The 13,859-nt window shown below is 47.7% G+C and overlaps 1 protein-coding gene and 1 non-coding gene across 3 annotated transcripts in view; both read left to right on the top strand.

The window, feature by feature from the left end:
• Nucleotides 1-10,067, top strand: part of EIF4E2 (eukaryotic translation initiation factor 4E family member 2) — a 30,518-nt gene extending 20,451 nt beyond the window's left edge. Inside the window, exons 7-8 of one of the 2 annotated variants that reach the window (XM_049614683.1) lie at nt 1,248-1,325; nt 7,455-10,067. In XM_049614683.1, coding sequence (XP_049470640.1) covers nt 1,248-1,293 — 46 coding nt within the window. In that variant the 3' untranslated portion in view covers nt 1,294-1,325; nt 7,455-10,067. The remainder of the gene's footprint in view (nt 1-1,247; nt 1,326-7,454) is intronic. The other variant, XM_049614684.1, reaches the window with a different exon arrangement.
• Nucleotides 10,068-12,326: 2,259 nt separating this feature from the next.
• Nucleotides 12,327-12,430, top strand: LOC125911969 (U6 spliceosomal RNA). Its single transcript, XR_007454547.1, has one exon. It is a non-coding gene; the product is annotated as a U6 spliceosomal RNA (small nuclear RNA).
• The last annotated feature ends 1,429 nt before the right edge of the window (nt 12,431-13,859 follow it).

Below are 13,859 nucleotides of genomic sequence, written 5' to 3'. Positions count from 1 at the left end.
CTGCAGATCAACCTCTTGTTCTAAGAGATCATTAATTTATAATTGCTCCTGTTCAAAAGGAAAAAAAACTAATGAAACTGGTATAAGTATTACCTGGAAGAAGGAATTTGTTGTACCAGGTCTCTGTATTTAAATCCCTCCCTACTTAAAGAAAACCTACCTGTAGAAGGCCTGGTAATGAAGTATATTCTATTGGCCATAATATCATACCTGTAGTGAGTGACACATGTGTTGTCACCCAAGATACTGTCATTCCTTTAAACTGAGAATGGAATAATTGCCAGTAAGGAATTTTAGATTTACAAGCATTGAATTACCCATTATATGATATATATAAGTTCCCAAGGAATTTGCCAGGTAGTCTGTCCCTAATAGAGCTGAAAAGTGCCTGGGGCCGAAAGGTAGGACATCAGCTTCTCTGAGGAAACTTGAAGTGGTTTAGGGCTTCAAGGACACGTGAGGGATCTGGTTTTCTCCCGGTTCTTTGGCCAGCAGTCACCAACGGCTTGTTCTTCGTGGAGCGGCATCCAGAGAGACTGGGCACCCTGCAGTCCTGTTTCTTACTCCTTCCTAACCCCAATCACTAAATCAAGTTAATTGGCATGAAAGTTACAAGGATCATTGAGCCCTAAAAATTTGAGCTGCTATGACCTACACAGTGTAAGGTAGTAATTACATGGGCATTTCCAGAAACGGATGGAATCTGATACAGATTTGGGGTGTGAGTTGGGAAGGGCCCGACAGTTGGAAATGAGAGCAGAGAAAGCGCTTTAGTTGCTTCATTGCATCTGCAGCCATCGTAATGCTTCTGGGCACCTGCCTTTACCCGCAGAGTGAGGCCTGATGAAGAACAATAGTCCTGCCACCTGCCCTCACGCCCCCAAGGGCAGAAAGCCCTCTACCCCAGTGATTGGGGGTGTCTCCAGGGAGGATTGAGCTTAGCTCTGACCTCCTGGGCCTCCCTGTAGACTTGAAGCAGCAGGTAGGAGGACTGTGGCAGTTGCTTGAGGGGACAGGGCCAGACTTCGCTAGTCAAGCCAGCCAGGAGCAGTGCCAACTGGCCGCCACTGCTGATGTGAGGGCAACGTCTAGAGGGGGAAGGCTGACCGCTGCTTCCAGGTACTGGTGCGCTCCGCCCGACCTTGAGGTATCTCAAGTGGGATGTGGGGTTATCGTGTCTGTGCTCTCTTTGTTAAAAAGCTGTTGATCTGAATGTGCTATTGTGTTTTTTGTCTCTGGTTTGCCAGGGCCTGGGAGGAGTTTCATGGCCTGGTGAACAGCAGCGGCCGCTGATCGGACGCTCCCCTCTGTCTCTCACACTCAGGGTAGGGCCTTGTCTATCTTCTCTGTAACCTTGTGACATACCTCTCAGCCACAGGCCCCCTCTTCCCAAGGGCGTGCCCTCTCCCCGTTTACCCCCAGCCTTGCCTCTGCCAACATGGAGCCTGCTCCAGCTTCTCCTCTTTGACTGGTTGTCACAGTCTCAGAGAAAAGCACCAAGTCCAGAACCACTAGATCGTCCTCCCAGGGTCACGTGTCTCCCGGTGGCCCTCCGGGAGGATTGCTTAACTTACCGTGCCCGTGTTTTCGTTTGGAAAATGAGGTTCCCCAGACTAAAGTGTCTTCGATCTCTTCCAATGCCAACATACCATGATTATAGACGTGCCACAGATCCTTTGTCTTTTGCCCAGACGTGGCCGTTTCAAGCCATCTGGCAGTGTCCTGTGACTGACAAGACAGTTCCGTGGGCTCTGGTGTGGGTTAGGTGAGAGGTATGTCCCTTGTCTGCTGGTGGTGTCTATCAAGTGTGAGCAAACAGTGGTAGAACCTGCGGGTCTCACAGAGTGAGCTGGGACAGATGCAGGGGCGTGCTTGACTAAACCGTCACATGTCACTGGAAGGGAGAGGCCCCGGGAAATCGAAGGCTGGGTCAGCTGACACATTGACTTTAAGAACATTTGCGTTTCAGTTAATGAAGAGAGTGCCAAGTCCATGTCTGTGTCTCTAGCAGAGGGAATTGGGTCAATTTACTCTGGATGAGAAGACAGTAACTGCATGTGCCTGCGCTGAGAGCATAGTCCTGGGCGTTAACTACCCTCCCGCCCCGCCACCCCCATCCCTGTGCAATAGAGAATTGCTAAAATTGGAACAGAATGTGTCAGCTGTAGTAGCCGCTTCAGAACTCCCCCTTCCCAGGAGGGAAATGAGGCTTTTTCGAGAAAAGGAGATCTGCATCCCTCAGACAGCAAGAGAGGATGACACAGAGGGACAGAGCAGGTGACCCGGGGTCTGAGTACTCTGCAGAGCTGGGTCATCTTTAGATAAACGGTCTCAGAAGTCCTGCACACACAGATGATGCCAGGCATGTCTTTTTTTAAAGCTTAATTCTTTTATTGTGAATTCAATTTTTAGGCATACTAGATTTTTTAAATTTCAATTTAAAAGTTTTCTCTGTAAAATATAGTTAACAGGTCAGAGGTGGCTGCTAGTATATACAAGGAGGGATGAAAAACAAGCATCGGCTGTAATGTTGGGTACACTGAAATGCAGGCTGAAAACGGCAGATACTTAGAATAAATAAGTCAGATTTCCAGAGGCCTGGTGCTATCATGCAATTGTTTTAATCATTTTAATAACATTACCATATTTAATTATTTCTAGGATATTTTTTGGTTTTGTTTTCAATATCCCTAAAATCAGGGTGCTCACAGTGAATGTGATAAGAAAGATTTTGGACGTAGTTTAATTAGCAACGTTTACTTCTTAGAGTACAGAAAACGATGGTATCTTTAAGAATCAATAGCATCTATGTTCCATCGGGGGAGAAAAGGCTTTAAAATGAAATTGGAATAATCAGAATGGGGGAAAACTGTCCCTCCCCCTTCACTAACACTGAATCCCTTGGGAAAGAGATCTCTGAATTGCCTTGAAATCCTGTATTTGCCTCGTTGCCATTTTGCAGTCTCTTGTTTCTTGTTTTTGTTGCCCCTATATCTTTTTTATCTGGCAGATGAAGAAGCACTTCATGGTTTAGGTGTTCTCCTGCGTAAAGCGCAGCCTTGGAAGTCTAATACTTGGAGTATTAGAGTCTGAACAAAAAAACCAACTCACGTCATTGTCTTAAAGACTTGAAAAAGACTCTCTATTTCATCCCTATCGCATTACCCCTGAAGGGGTGCTCTCAGCTGCTACGCTAGCTCTGAACTGCTCTTTTAAAGGTTCCTAACACTTTGGCTCCTCGTCCTCTTCACCTTTTCTTTTCCCCCTCCAAGGAGACCATGATCTAGGAGGAACTAAAAACTGCTATTTAAGTAATTGTTCTTGAACCACAAATACTTCTCAGTTGATCCGATATTTTATGCTATGACATATAGCTGCTAATATTCTAGAACCATTTCATTTGATCTGCATTACAAATCAGTATTGCCCTTTTAACCATGACTTCAATAGAAGTCCCAGTTAGCTGCTGAGGAGGATTTAGGTTACTTTTATGTCTGGGCTGGCATGCACAGAGCAATGATCTGTGTTGTTGCGGAATGAAGTTGGCCCTCAGTGGGAGATTAGAGATGGAAACTTGCCCCACTGAACCTAGGAAGGGTTTGTAGTTTTATTTAATATACAGGGAGGGAGAGGGGTGGAAGCCAGAGATGGCCTGTGGTGGACAGCTGATAGCCAGAGAATGTTCCTCTGAAGACTGTACGGAAGCCTGTAGGCTGATTTGTGAGTGCACTCTCAGATCCCCCTCCAGAGCAGAGAGTCAGGTAGGGCTCCTACTCGGTGGCTCAGCTCGCAGTTTTCCCTTGAGGACCCGGAATCACTGTGGCCACTTCCTGCAAGAATGGAGAGGCATTCCTTTGAGGAACCAACCACCTTGCTCCTGTGTTATCCACCCTCAGGAGCTTGCCTCAACCTCAGCTTATTCTTCCCGGAGTTGGAAATTGTCCTTTCTAGAGAAGTACGAAATGGCAGAGCAGATTAGAAAGCTGTTACAGAGTATTTGGGTAACAGTTTTCCCCCCAAATGCCTGGGAATGTGAAGCTGGAAGCCAGTTTGGATGGGGCGCTGGTATTTCTGTCCTGCTATCAGGATAAAGAGTCATCCAGTAGAGAAAGGTCTTTTTAATTTTTTAATGTATTTTAGAGAGAGACTGTGCAAGCAGGGGAGGGGCAGAGAGAGAGGGAGACATAGAATCCGAAGCAGGCTCCAGGTTCCAAGCTATCAGCACAGAGCCTGATGTGGGGCTCGAACCCATGAACCGTGAGATCATGACCTGAGCTGAAGTTGGAGGTTTAACCAACTGAGCCACCTGGGCGCCCCGAGAAAGGTTCTTTTTGACCCCTCTCTAGCATTGTGGGTCTTTTAGCTCCTGTGTCCTGTGCCCTGGAGTGTAAAAATCCTCTGGGATAAATTAAGATACAGGGAAAAACTGATGTCTGAAAAGCCCCTTTAAATCAATACACTGGGCTCAATATATTTATATATAATTTATATTTTTATTTCATAAATTCATAGATGAGGATGTAAAATTTTTATTTCCTTCTAAAAGGTCTCTTGAAAAAACGAAAACAACAGAAAAGCCTTCCCGGTCGCCCATGCTCCATCACAACATTGCTAGGTGGCTAGAGGGGCTAGCTTTTAGGAGCTCACTCTGGATTTTCTAAATTATAGTTTGCTTTTATGAGAACAGAAGCCCATCTTTTTTGAAAAATTAAACGTTGCCTGTGACCTGCCACTCCCTTTTGTCTTTCTTCCTTCTTCCTTTTTCTGTCTCTTAATCTCTCTGGCACTGCAGCCTGGGATAATGGACATAACCAAGGATTAGTTCTCAGCTGGTCTGAGATGAACACATTCCTCAGACGACATCTGGCACCGAGCTGTTCTCAGCCCACTTTTTTTTTTTTTTTTTTAGAGAAGCTGGACCAGAGCCACCAGCTGCCACTAGCCTGTCATTGTCATTGTCAGCAGCCTGTCACCCATTCTCGTTGCTCTTTGTTTTCCTTTAAATCAAACTCTGGGGGAACTTAGCTAGATTATCCTGGCTTCTTATTCTTCTCCCCTTTTCCACATTACAAATAAACCTTAGAATAATTGTGATTTCTTAGATTTTCTGACCGTGAAGAGATCTAGGACAGAAATAATTAGAATAAATAGTAAACATCTAGATGGGAAAGTGTTGTAGAGCTCTTCAGTTTACCTGCCACAGAGAGAATTTGTTTGTGGCCCAACCCCAGCACAGTACAGGGACTCTTCCAAAAGATAGAGGTGACCTGTTTACAGTGATGAGTTGTCCAGAAAGTTCTCTCTTCTGTATCACTAATGGATGAAAAGGCTGGGTCCAGACACTTGCCTGCTGTCTCTCTTACTCCAAAGACAGATCATTCTCCCACTGTTAGAAAATTCTGTGGTTCTACCTTCCCACACCCTGCCTTTCTATTCACTCATTTTCCCCTGCTGGTTGACTTTTGCTCTGTGGGGAGAGAGGGAACTGGGTAGAGGGCAGAGGGAAGAAATGGAACAGAGCAGACTGTTCCTTCCTAACCACTCCTGTGTTATTAGAGAGGTTCTCTGACACGTAGTCTCAGTAGTACAGCGCATCATCCCCAAGGGACTGGGAGATCACACACACATGGCCCTTACGCTTGCTTTTCTCTGTTTTATAGTCAGAAATGTTCCTTATCATCCTTTGCTAGTTACTGGTGGCGCCTCGGTGGGATCTGTCCTTGTGAAAGCCCTTTTAAAAAAGATGATCACCCCATTAAGTTTTCTTCATCTTCAGTCTTCCCCTCCTTAGATCGAAATACTCAGTAGCCATTGATAAATGAGCTACATAGTCATGCGTCCAGTTATAAAAATACCAGTGGACTATTGAGATAATGTCGGTTTCTTCCCAGACAGAGTTCGCCTCCAGTTTCCCCTCTCAGTGTACTTGTCTACAGTCATTCATCTTGGGTAGTGAAGGCAGCCGACCGCCATCACAGGGGAGAGTCTGGTAGCCAGTTGGTAACTGGAAACTGCCATTTGTCTAGGCTGAGCATATTCTTTCAGAATTACCCCAGACTGACAGCCGTATGCCCAATAAATTGTAGCAATATTAAGATGGTCAGTTAAAGCTAAAGCTTCTAGGATGTCCTATCAAAACTAAAGGGAAGTAATGATTCAAAAATCAGGTTAATGAGAATTCCTGTTTCAGAATTTCAGGTATTTGAAAGTCTGAAGCTCTGGGCTACAGCAGAGGGCCTTTAAGGCCCTTCGTAGCCCTGAGACTGGGGGATTCAAATGGCAGTGTGGGCTGCTGAGATGTTGGATTTCTAGTGTGGAGCAGGAAAGGTTTCTAGTGGGTGGCCAACCTGCCCACATCCAGTAGAAGGCAACTGAGAGGACGCCTCTGATGATGTGTCACATACATCCATGCTTCTCTTTCAAGAATTCTAGCTGAGTGTCTTAAGGGTACTCAGATTTCACTTCGTGGAACACCCTTTTATAAGGAGCGATAAGTTTTGAACTGAAGATTTTTCGGTTGGTTGGTTGATTTTTTAAAAAAATACGTGATACAATCACATGGATTTTTTTTTCTTTTTTTTTTTTTAATTTTTTTTAACGTTTATTTATTTTTGAGACAGAGAGAGACAGAGCATGAACGGGGGAGGGTCAGAGAGAGAGAGGGAGACACAGAATCCGAAACAGGCTCCAGGCTCTGAGCAGTCAGCACAGAGCCCGATGTGGGGCTCGAACCCACAGACCATGAGATCATGACCTGAGCCGAAGTCGGACGCCCAACCGACTGAGCCACCCAGGCGCCCCTGGATTTTTTTTTTTTAATGTATGTGTGTGTTTGTGTGTGCGAAAGAAAGGGGTTTCCCTCCCACTCTCACTCTATCTGCTCAGACTCTGCTGTGCTCCCCCCCCTTCCCCCGTCTGCTGCCCCACGTAACAAATTGTTGTTGGTTTCTTGTATAGCCTTATAGACTCAATGTCCATACAAGCAATGTGAACTCTGACCTTATTTCCCCCACCCCCACTTACACAAAACGTGGCGTACTATGGGCACACACTGTTTTGCCCCTTCTCAGTTTCTCCTGGAGAGCTTTCCATATTAGTGTGAGCTTCCTTGGCTTGTTGTTTTTAAGCTGCACAAGTGTCCCATTGGATGAACGTGCCATAATATTCATATTTAACCAGTGCCCTTTTTATAGGTATTTGGGTTGTTTCTAATTTTTGGCTCTTGAAAATAGCTGAGTTGAAGTGTTCAAAGGGACTCAGGAGGCGGTTTGCTATGTTGGCATTAGATTAGCAAGGAAGGGAAGTTCTGGGGTAGGTATATCTATCAGGAGGGCCCTGGAGCAGCGGAGTTCAGGCCTCCACCCCCACTCCCATCCCCTGCCCCATATGTGTGCTGTTGCCTATAGAAGATCTGTGTATTGAATGCTCTGTTTTCTCCCATTTTTTTCTTTCAGGGACAATTCAAGCTTTCGAAATACAAAAATCACATTGTGAAAGTACACAAGCTGGCAATAATCCTTTTCTGTATGTGTGCGTTTGTCCGAAATGGATGGGAGGTCTCCAGCCGGTCCTTCCATCTGCTCACTGAAGGGACGTCCCTGAGCCGTGTGCTCCCCTTTTGCACTCATTCCTGGAGGACAGATTCCGCTAGACACCCTCCAGCATCGCTGACTTTATAAAGCGGAAAAACAGAAAACGTGACTTTGTAATAGACAAACTTCTTTTTTAATGGGGTTCTGTGGGGGGGGTGGAGTTCAGCCTTTTGTTTCGCTGTGTGCGGTCCAGATGCCTGTCGGGCGTTCTGTGTGCTCTCCTCTGCTGTACGAAGGGCATCGTGACCACGTGTACAAGCCAGAGCTGTCGACCGAGAGTTGTCAGTATTATGAGTGTCTGTGCATCCAGGAAAAGCTTTTTGTTGGAGAGTCCCGGAATGGCTATAAATGCTCTCTTCTAGCTCTGCCATTAAGTTATTGGGCCATTTTGTTTATTTCTCTCCCCTTTTCCCCCAAGCCCACCATTTCCTGAAAATGTGTTAACTGATTTTGTATAGTCTCCTGCCTTATGCCCTCCAGTTCTACCCTCCTGTGGGACTCTTTCTTCTTAGGCACTGCTGCACTTAGAATTTTAATCCAGTGGGCCACACTGGTTTCACTGAGGCAGCTCAGAAGGTATGCCTTGGTAAATCAAACTGGCGCAGAATCCAGTCTGATTAGGAGCTAGGTTATAATAGCGGTTCCAAGTGCAGGATTTGGAGCTGAGGGCAATGTCTGAAACCAGATGAGCAGGGCCTGCGTGTCCACCCTGTTGCACGACCCTCGTTGAGGAAGGGAAGCGAAAGCTTGGTTGTTGCCCAGTGTGAACACTTAATATGGTAAATTCTATGATCCCAAAACTGGGGCATCCGAAGAGAAGGTGACCGTGATGGGTGGCTTTCTTTGCATGGCTGTGCCTGTCTGCAGTGGTTGAGGAGACCTGCTTTCGGTCCTTGTCACCTGGTAGATAATGCTAGTAATGCGTGCTGACCCATGATGTCCAGACAGAAACCTCTGACAGGCCACTGCAAGCATGCTTTAAAAAAGACCAGTCAGGCATCAGAGAAGCCTGGTGATCTGACTCCAGAAGGACTGAAGTCAGAGAGGTCAAAAGAGCACCTAGGATTGAAATCAGTACTGAGTACGAGTCCCACAGCAGCCTGCAGGGAGCGCTGTCTTACTTGGCTCTTGTGAGCAGAGATCGCAGTACCTTAAATTAAGGCCTCTCCTAAAACCTGTCCTTGCCGGCCAGGGCCTTCGCCACCTGGTCTCAGAGAAGTCCTGTGAGAGTAATCGGCGTTTCCTTATTGTATTTATATTACTCTCTTCCTACTTTCCAAGTCCTGAACCCCCTCTAATTACCACTGTCTTGGGATGCTTTTTCCCGAAAGAATGGGAGTGCAGGAGCCAAAAGGGAGGTGCTTCCATTACAGGTGAAGTTAGATCGGATAAGAAGATCTAGCCATGATTTAAACTCCAGGAGTATGAAGAATGAATTGTAGTGCCCAGATAATTGTGAAGGGCTCAGGCAAACAGAGGAGCAACATTGGCTAAAATGGGGAGCGAAGGCTGCCTCCTGAGTATTTGTCTAGACCCCAGGAAGGGCTTCACGTTTGCCTACACTCAGATTTGCCATGAGAATTCCAAAGAGAGCAGACATTTGGATTTGCCCTCCTTGGGGCATCTACCTGTTGTGTGTGTGCAAGCAGGTGCGTATGTGTGTGATGTGTTCGTGAGGGAGGGTTCTGTCAGGCTGAGTGCTTGGGTGTACTGTCCATAGTTTTGCGCTTTTTTTTTTTTTTTTTTTTTGTCTCGTTCAGATTTTTTAATCTCTCGTGTTTTCTAGAACTGCTCATGTTTTCCTTCTTCCTTGGCATTGCAGTATTTGAAAGTTATCTTTTCCCATCAAAAGATGCTGGCCCTGTGCTGGTCAGAACAAGAGTTATTTCTCTCAGGCAGTGTCCTACCCGCAGGGCTCTCCCGGATATTCTGTCCAGCAGTTTTAAGCGGGAGGTTGAAGAGTCAGTTTAGCCAAAGCACCCATTTTCCAAACTGGCTTGAGAGGTCCTTTTACTTCCTTTTGACTCCATGGGCCTCTGCTACACTGCAGTATGACACGGCAGTGGTTATGGGATCACCTACTCTGGGGACAAAGTGGGCAAAAGGTGTGCCCAGACCAACCTCACTAACATGGTAGGTTGCTGCCTGGAGATGGGGAGTCACCTTCCACTTTGCACAGGTGGGCTGTTGTCCCCTGACCCCTCTGCTGGATTTCCCGTTTGAAATTGGCCCCTACTCTCGAGGGCTCTTCTCATTTTATCCTTCTATTCATGTGTGTGGGTTTTTTTTTTTTCCTGTGACCTTGGCAGTGGCAATAATTATCCACCTAGAGAGAAGCTTGTGGTCCGCGATGCTCCAAGAATGAACTTCCAAGAATTTGCCAGTGGAGGGGCAGAGGCTGTGACAAAGTGATTTAGTGTTGCACTTTCAGAGCGATTGTCTACTGCAGTAATAAATGAAAACTATCCGCAATAACCAGGTTGTGGACTCTTAATGAAGGGAAATGGGGGCACTGGCGGTGGTTGCTGCGAATTCTGCTCTTGCGTGCGTGGCTCTTTTAAGTCCATTCCGGAACAAAACGTGTAGGACAGTTCAGACGATGCAGTATCCTTGACATGTGTTCTAAAAATATTCTCAATTCAAAATTTTAATATCTAAATACAGTTTATTTTAATTCTCAACTTGGGGTGAGGAATATTGGAACAGAAGGAAATTCAAAGGATTAGAATTTGAGGAAATCCCCAAGTGCCCGTGTGAAAAACCATGGGAGAAAGAGACGTTGCAGAGCCTCAGTCATTGTTGATGAAGGATTTAAACGATACAGTCTTGGGACTCCGTTTCAATAGATAGAAGCTTCCTGTGTCTGTCAGTCATGGTCCAAATAGAAGACAGAACCCACGCAAGTCATGTTAACAATAGGATAGGATTTTTGACAGTGGAAGAACCAGGAAGCAGCAACTCCAGGAAGGGCTGCCTCCGGATGGGTGCTCGCCCGGTGCTGGTGTCGCTGGGGCACAACAGAGTGGCTCCGGGGGGGTCAGAGGGGTCAGAAGTGACGACTCGGTCTGGCTGTGGCTCTGGGAATGTGCTGCTGCTGCTGCTGAACAGGGGTGATGCTGATGGGGACAGGAGGGAACAGGTCCCTTTTCTTCCTCCGGCACTGAGGCCTCCCTCGGGTGCATCCTGCTGGAGAGGCCCAATGGGATGCCAGCTGGCAGAGCAGAAATGTCAGCAGAGTTCCGTGCCCAGCATCACACAAACAGTTAAAAATACTGGGCGTGAGGCTGAGAAGAGTTTAATAATTGGTACGGCCTTCCCCTTTAGCCACACAGCATCTGTACACACCCCTTGACATACATTTGAGCTTTAATACGATCACAAAAGCTACTCACTGTTTCTGCCCAAGATGTAACTGATTTTAAGAAGATGGACGCACTCTCTCCCAAACTAAGGAAATGTAAAACCCAACAATCAATGTATGGATCTCGGCCATGTCGATTCCTCCCATCCAGTCACAGTCTTGTCTGAGGAGAATATAGGATAACAGAATGAGACCTAAGCCCTACACGGTAGGGGCGCCTGGGGGGCTCAGTCAGTCGGGTATCCATCTGTTGATTTTGGCTAAGGTCATGATCCCAGAGTCGTGGGACCAAGCCCCACATCAGGCTCTGTGCTGAATGTGGAGCCTGCGTATGATTCTCTCTCCCTCCCTCCCTCCCTCCCTCCCTCTCTCTCTCCTCCGCCCCTCTCCCCCATTCTCTTGCTCTAAAAATTAAAAAAAAAAAAAAATGGGGAAAAGTAGACTACATGGCAAAGTTAGCTTCCAACAGAAACAGCATGAGATAATGAGGAGTGAAAAGGAACGTGTGTGTGTGTGTGTGTGTGTGAACACACAGAACAATCCAGAAAGAATATGTAGAGTGTGTTGTGAAGCTGGAGTGATATTTATAACCACTGTTTCCACTACCTGCTCTCTATTTCCTTTGCCCTCAGCCAGGAGGATCTCAGCCGGTCAGAATTCTTTTGGCATGGTTGATCCAAAGCTTCATTCCTAAAGGGTCTGAATTAATTGTCCTGCCTTTATTTTTTTTTAGTTTTTCATTCATCGTTGCTATTTCTGAGAGGGACCTACAGGATTTTCTAGGTTCCAGCCACGGTCTTCCCTGCTCCTGTTGTATCGCAGCACCCAGACTTCCCTCGGTAATACTCTCAGCCAGTAGACTAATCCCCATACTAGCTTGTTGGTTCAGTGTCCTGATGAGCCCCAGATAGCCAGGTGAGCCTCAATATGCAACCCAATGGAGCCATCGCTGGGCGCCTGGGTGGCTCAGCCTGTATGCGTCTGACTCCTGAATTGGCTCAGGTCATGATCTCACAGTTCGTGAGTTCGAGCCCCGCTTCGGGCTCCGCACTGATGGCACGGAGACTGCTTGGGCTTCTGTCTCTCCTCTCTGCCCCTCCCCAGCTGTGCGCATGTGCATGCACGCACTCTCTCTCTCTCAAAATAAATAAATTAAAAAAAAAAAAAAAAATGGAACCATTGCTGTGTTCCCTGGTAGAAACATTCCTGCTCTGAAAACCAAAATCTCCAAGTCAGCAGAGCCACTTTGAGTGGACCCGCGAGAGGAGCCACTCCCACTCCCATCCCTGGATTCCTGGACCCATGAATTCTGGTTGGGGGAGAGTAGTAAAGGCAAAGCATATACCGCAGCCTTTAAGGTAGAACTCTGCCCCGTGCTCGCTTCGGCAGCACCTATCCTAAAATTGGAACGATGCAGAGATGAGCACGGGCCCTGTGCGAGGCTGACACGCAAATTTGTGAAGTGTTCCAGATTTCTCTCTCTCAAAAAAAAAAACCTTCGGAGGGAAAAAAAGGCAGAACTCTGCCCTTTCAGGATGTTGTGTCCCCATGGCATTGTAGCTGAGTCTTCCATGGGCCATTTCACTCTTCTATTTATCCAGCTGTTTCAGCGCGGTGAGGGATGCGGTAAAAACCCGTGAGTTACGTGATCACAAGTCCATTGCCTGACTTCATTTGCTGTGAAATGAGTTTTTTTAATTAAAAGTACTATGCAGGATGCCATGCTGGTAAATAGGCATTCCATCAGTCCACGGACAGCCGTGCTGGGAAACGCATTACGGGCAGGGAGTGCAAATCCACATCCAGGAGACGCATCTACTCGGTTTGCCAGAGGCCAATGGAACTAAATCCATTTAGTTTTTGCTTTTCTTTGAGCTCCGTCCCCTGGCCACCTGGATGGCCTCTGCATTTGGGTATTTCTCATCTCCCTTTGTCTCTGCCCCTGGGCCCTGGGTCCGCTTTCCCTGAGCTACAGTCCTGTGTGGTGCCAGTCGAAAGTGTCCCCCGGGCCTAGTTCCACATGACCCTGACGCTGAACTGCCCTCTAAGACCATTCTGACTCAGGTTCAAATGTCCCGGACAAATAATCATCTCCACCCCCGCAACTCATAAAAGTACAGCTCTCTGACGTGTCTGCTGCAAAAGAACAGAGTCCACAGTTGGCTTCTGCAGACCTCAGAATGTTCCTCCAACACTGGCCTCCTGCCTGGGAGCCTGAGCAGTGCGGTGCACGTGGTAGAGACGAACAGAAAGCCTGAGGCGGTTCCCTCCCGGAGCTCACAGTCGGCAGGGGAGAAGCCCCAGGACACAGCAAGTGGGGTGCAAAGGCAGGCGTGCAGAGTGCCGTGGGGCCACTCTGGGGGGCTGTGGCATCCCAGGAAGGCCGGGGAAGAAGCAAGGCCTCCTGGAGGATTTGGGGCTCGAATGCAGTCGGCGGGTGCCCGGGCCGGCGGGCAGGTAACCCTCTCTCACCCGGACTCTGCAAGGGCAGACGTGGGAGCGGTGGGCTCCGTGCCGGAGGCGTTCCTGCGGTGAGGCTGCCACCGCGTGCAGTAAATGGTCCCAGTTGATGAACAGTTTGTCGCATGAGGCGCTGGGATCACTTCGTACACACGCTTCGCTTAGTCTCCCAGCGGCCCTGTGGAGAGATTGTTATGGTCCCCTGTTTACAGATGAAACAGCAACTTGCACAAAGTCATGTGTCTTGTAAGGACAGAGATGGAGGTTGACCTTGGGCCGGCTGAGCCCCGAGTTCCAAACCTCCTCATGCAGGGAGGCTGTGGCTCACCTAGTGTGCAGGCCTTCCTTGGATTGATGGCACACGGTCGTGCCCAGAGTAGACCCAGGCCCTCTGGCTACATGCTGACCCCTGCTGCTGCAGGGTGGTCCCCGTGGGGGAGAGGCCC

This window comes from Panthera uncia, assembly GCF_023721935.1.
Source record: "Panthera uncia isolate 11264 chromosome C1 unlocalized genomic scaffold, Puncia_PCG_1.0 HiC_scaffold_3, whole genome shotgun sequence".
Taxonomy (NCBI): Eukaryota; Metazoa; Chordata; class Mammalia; order Carnivora; family Felidae; genus Panthera; species Panthera uncia.
The sequence above is the reverse complement of the archived record's forward strand: the minus strand, read 5'-3'. Positions and strand labels throughout refer to the sequence as shown.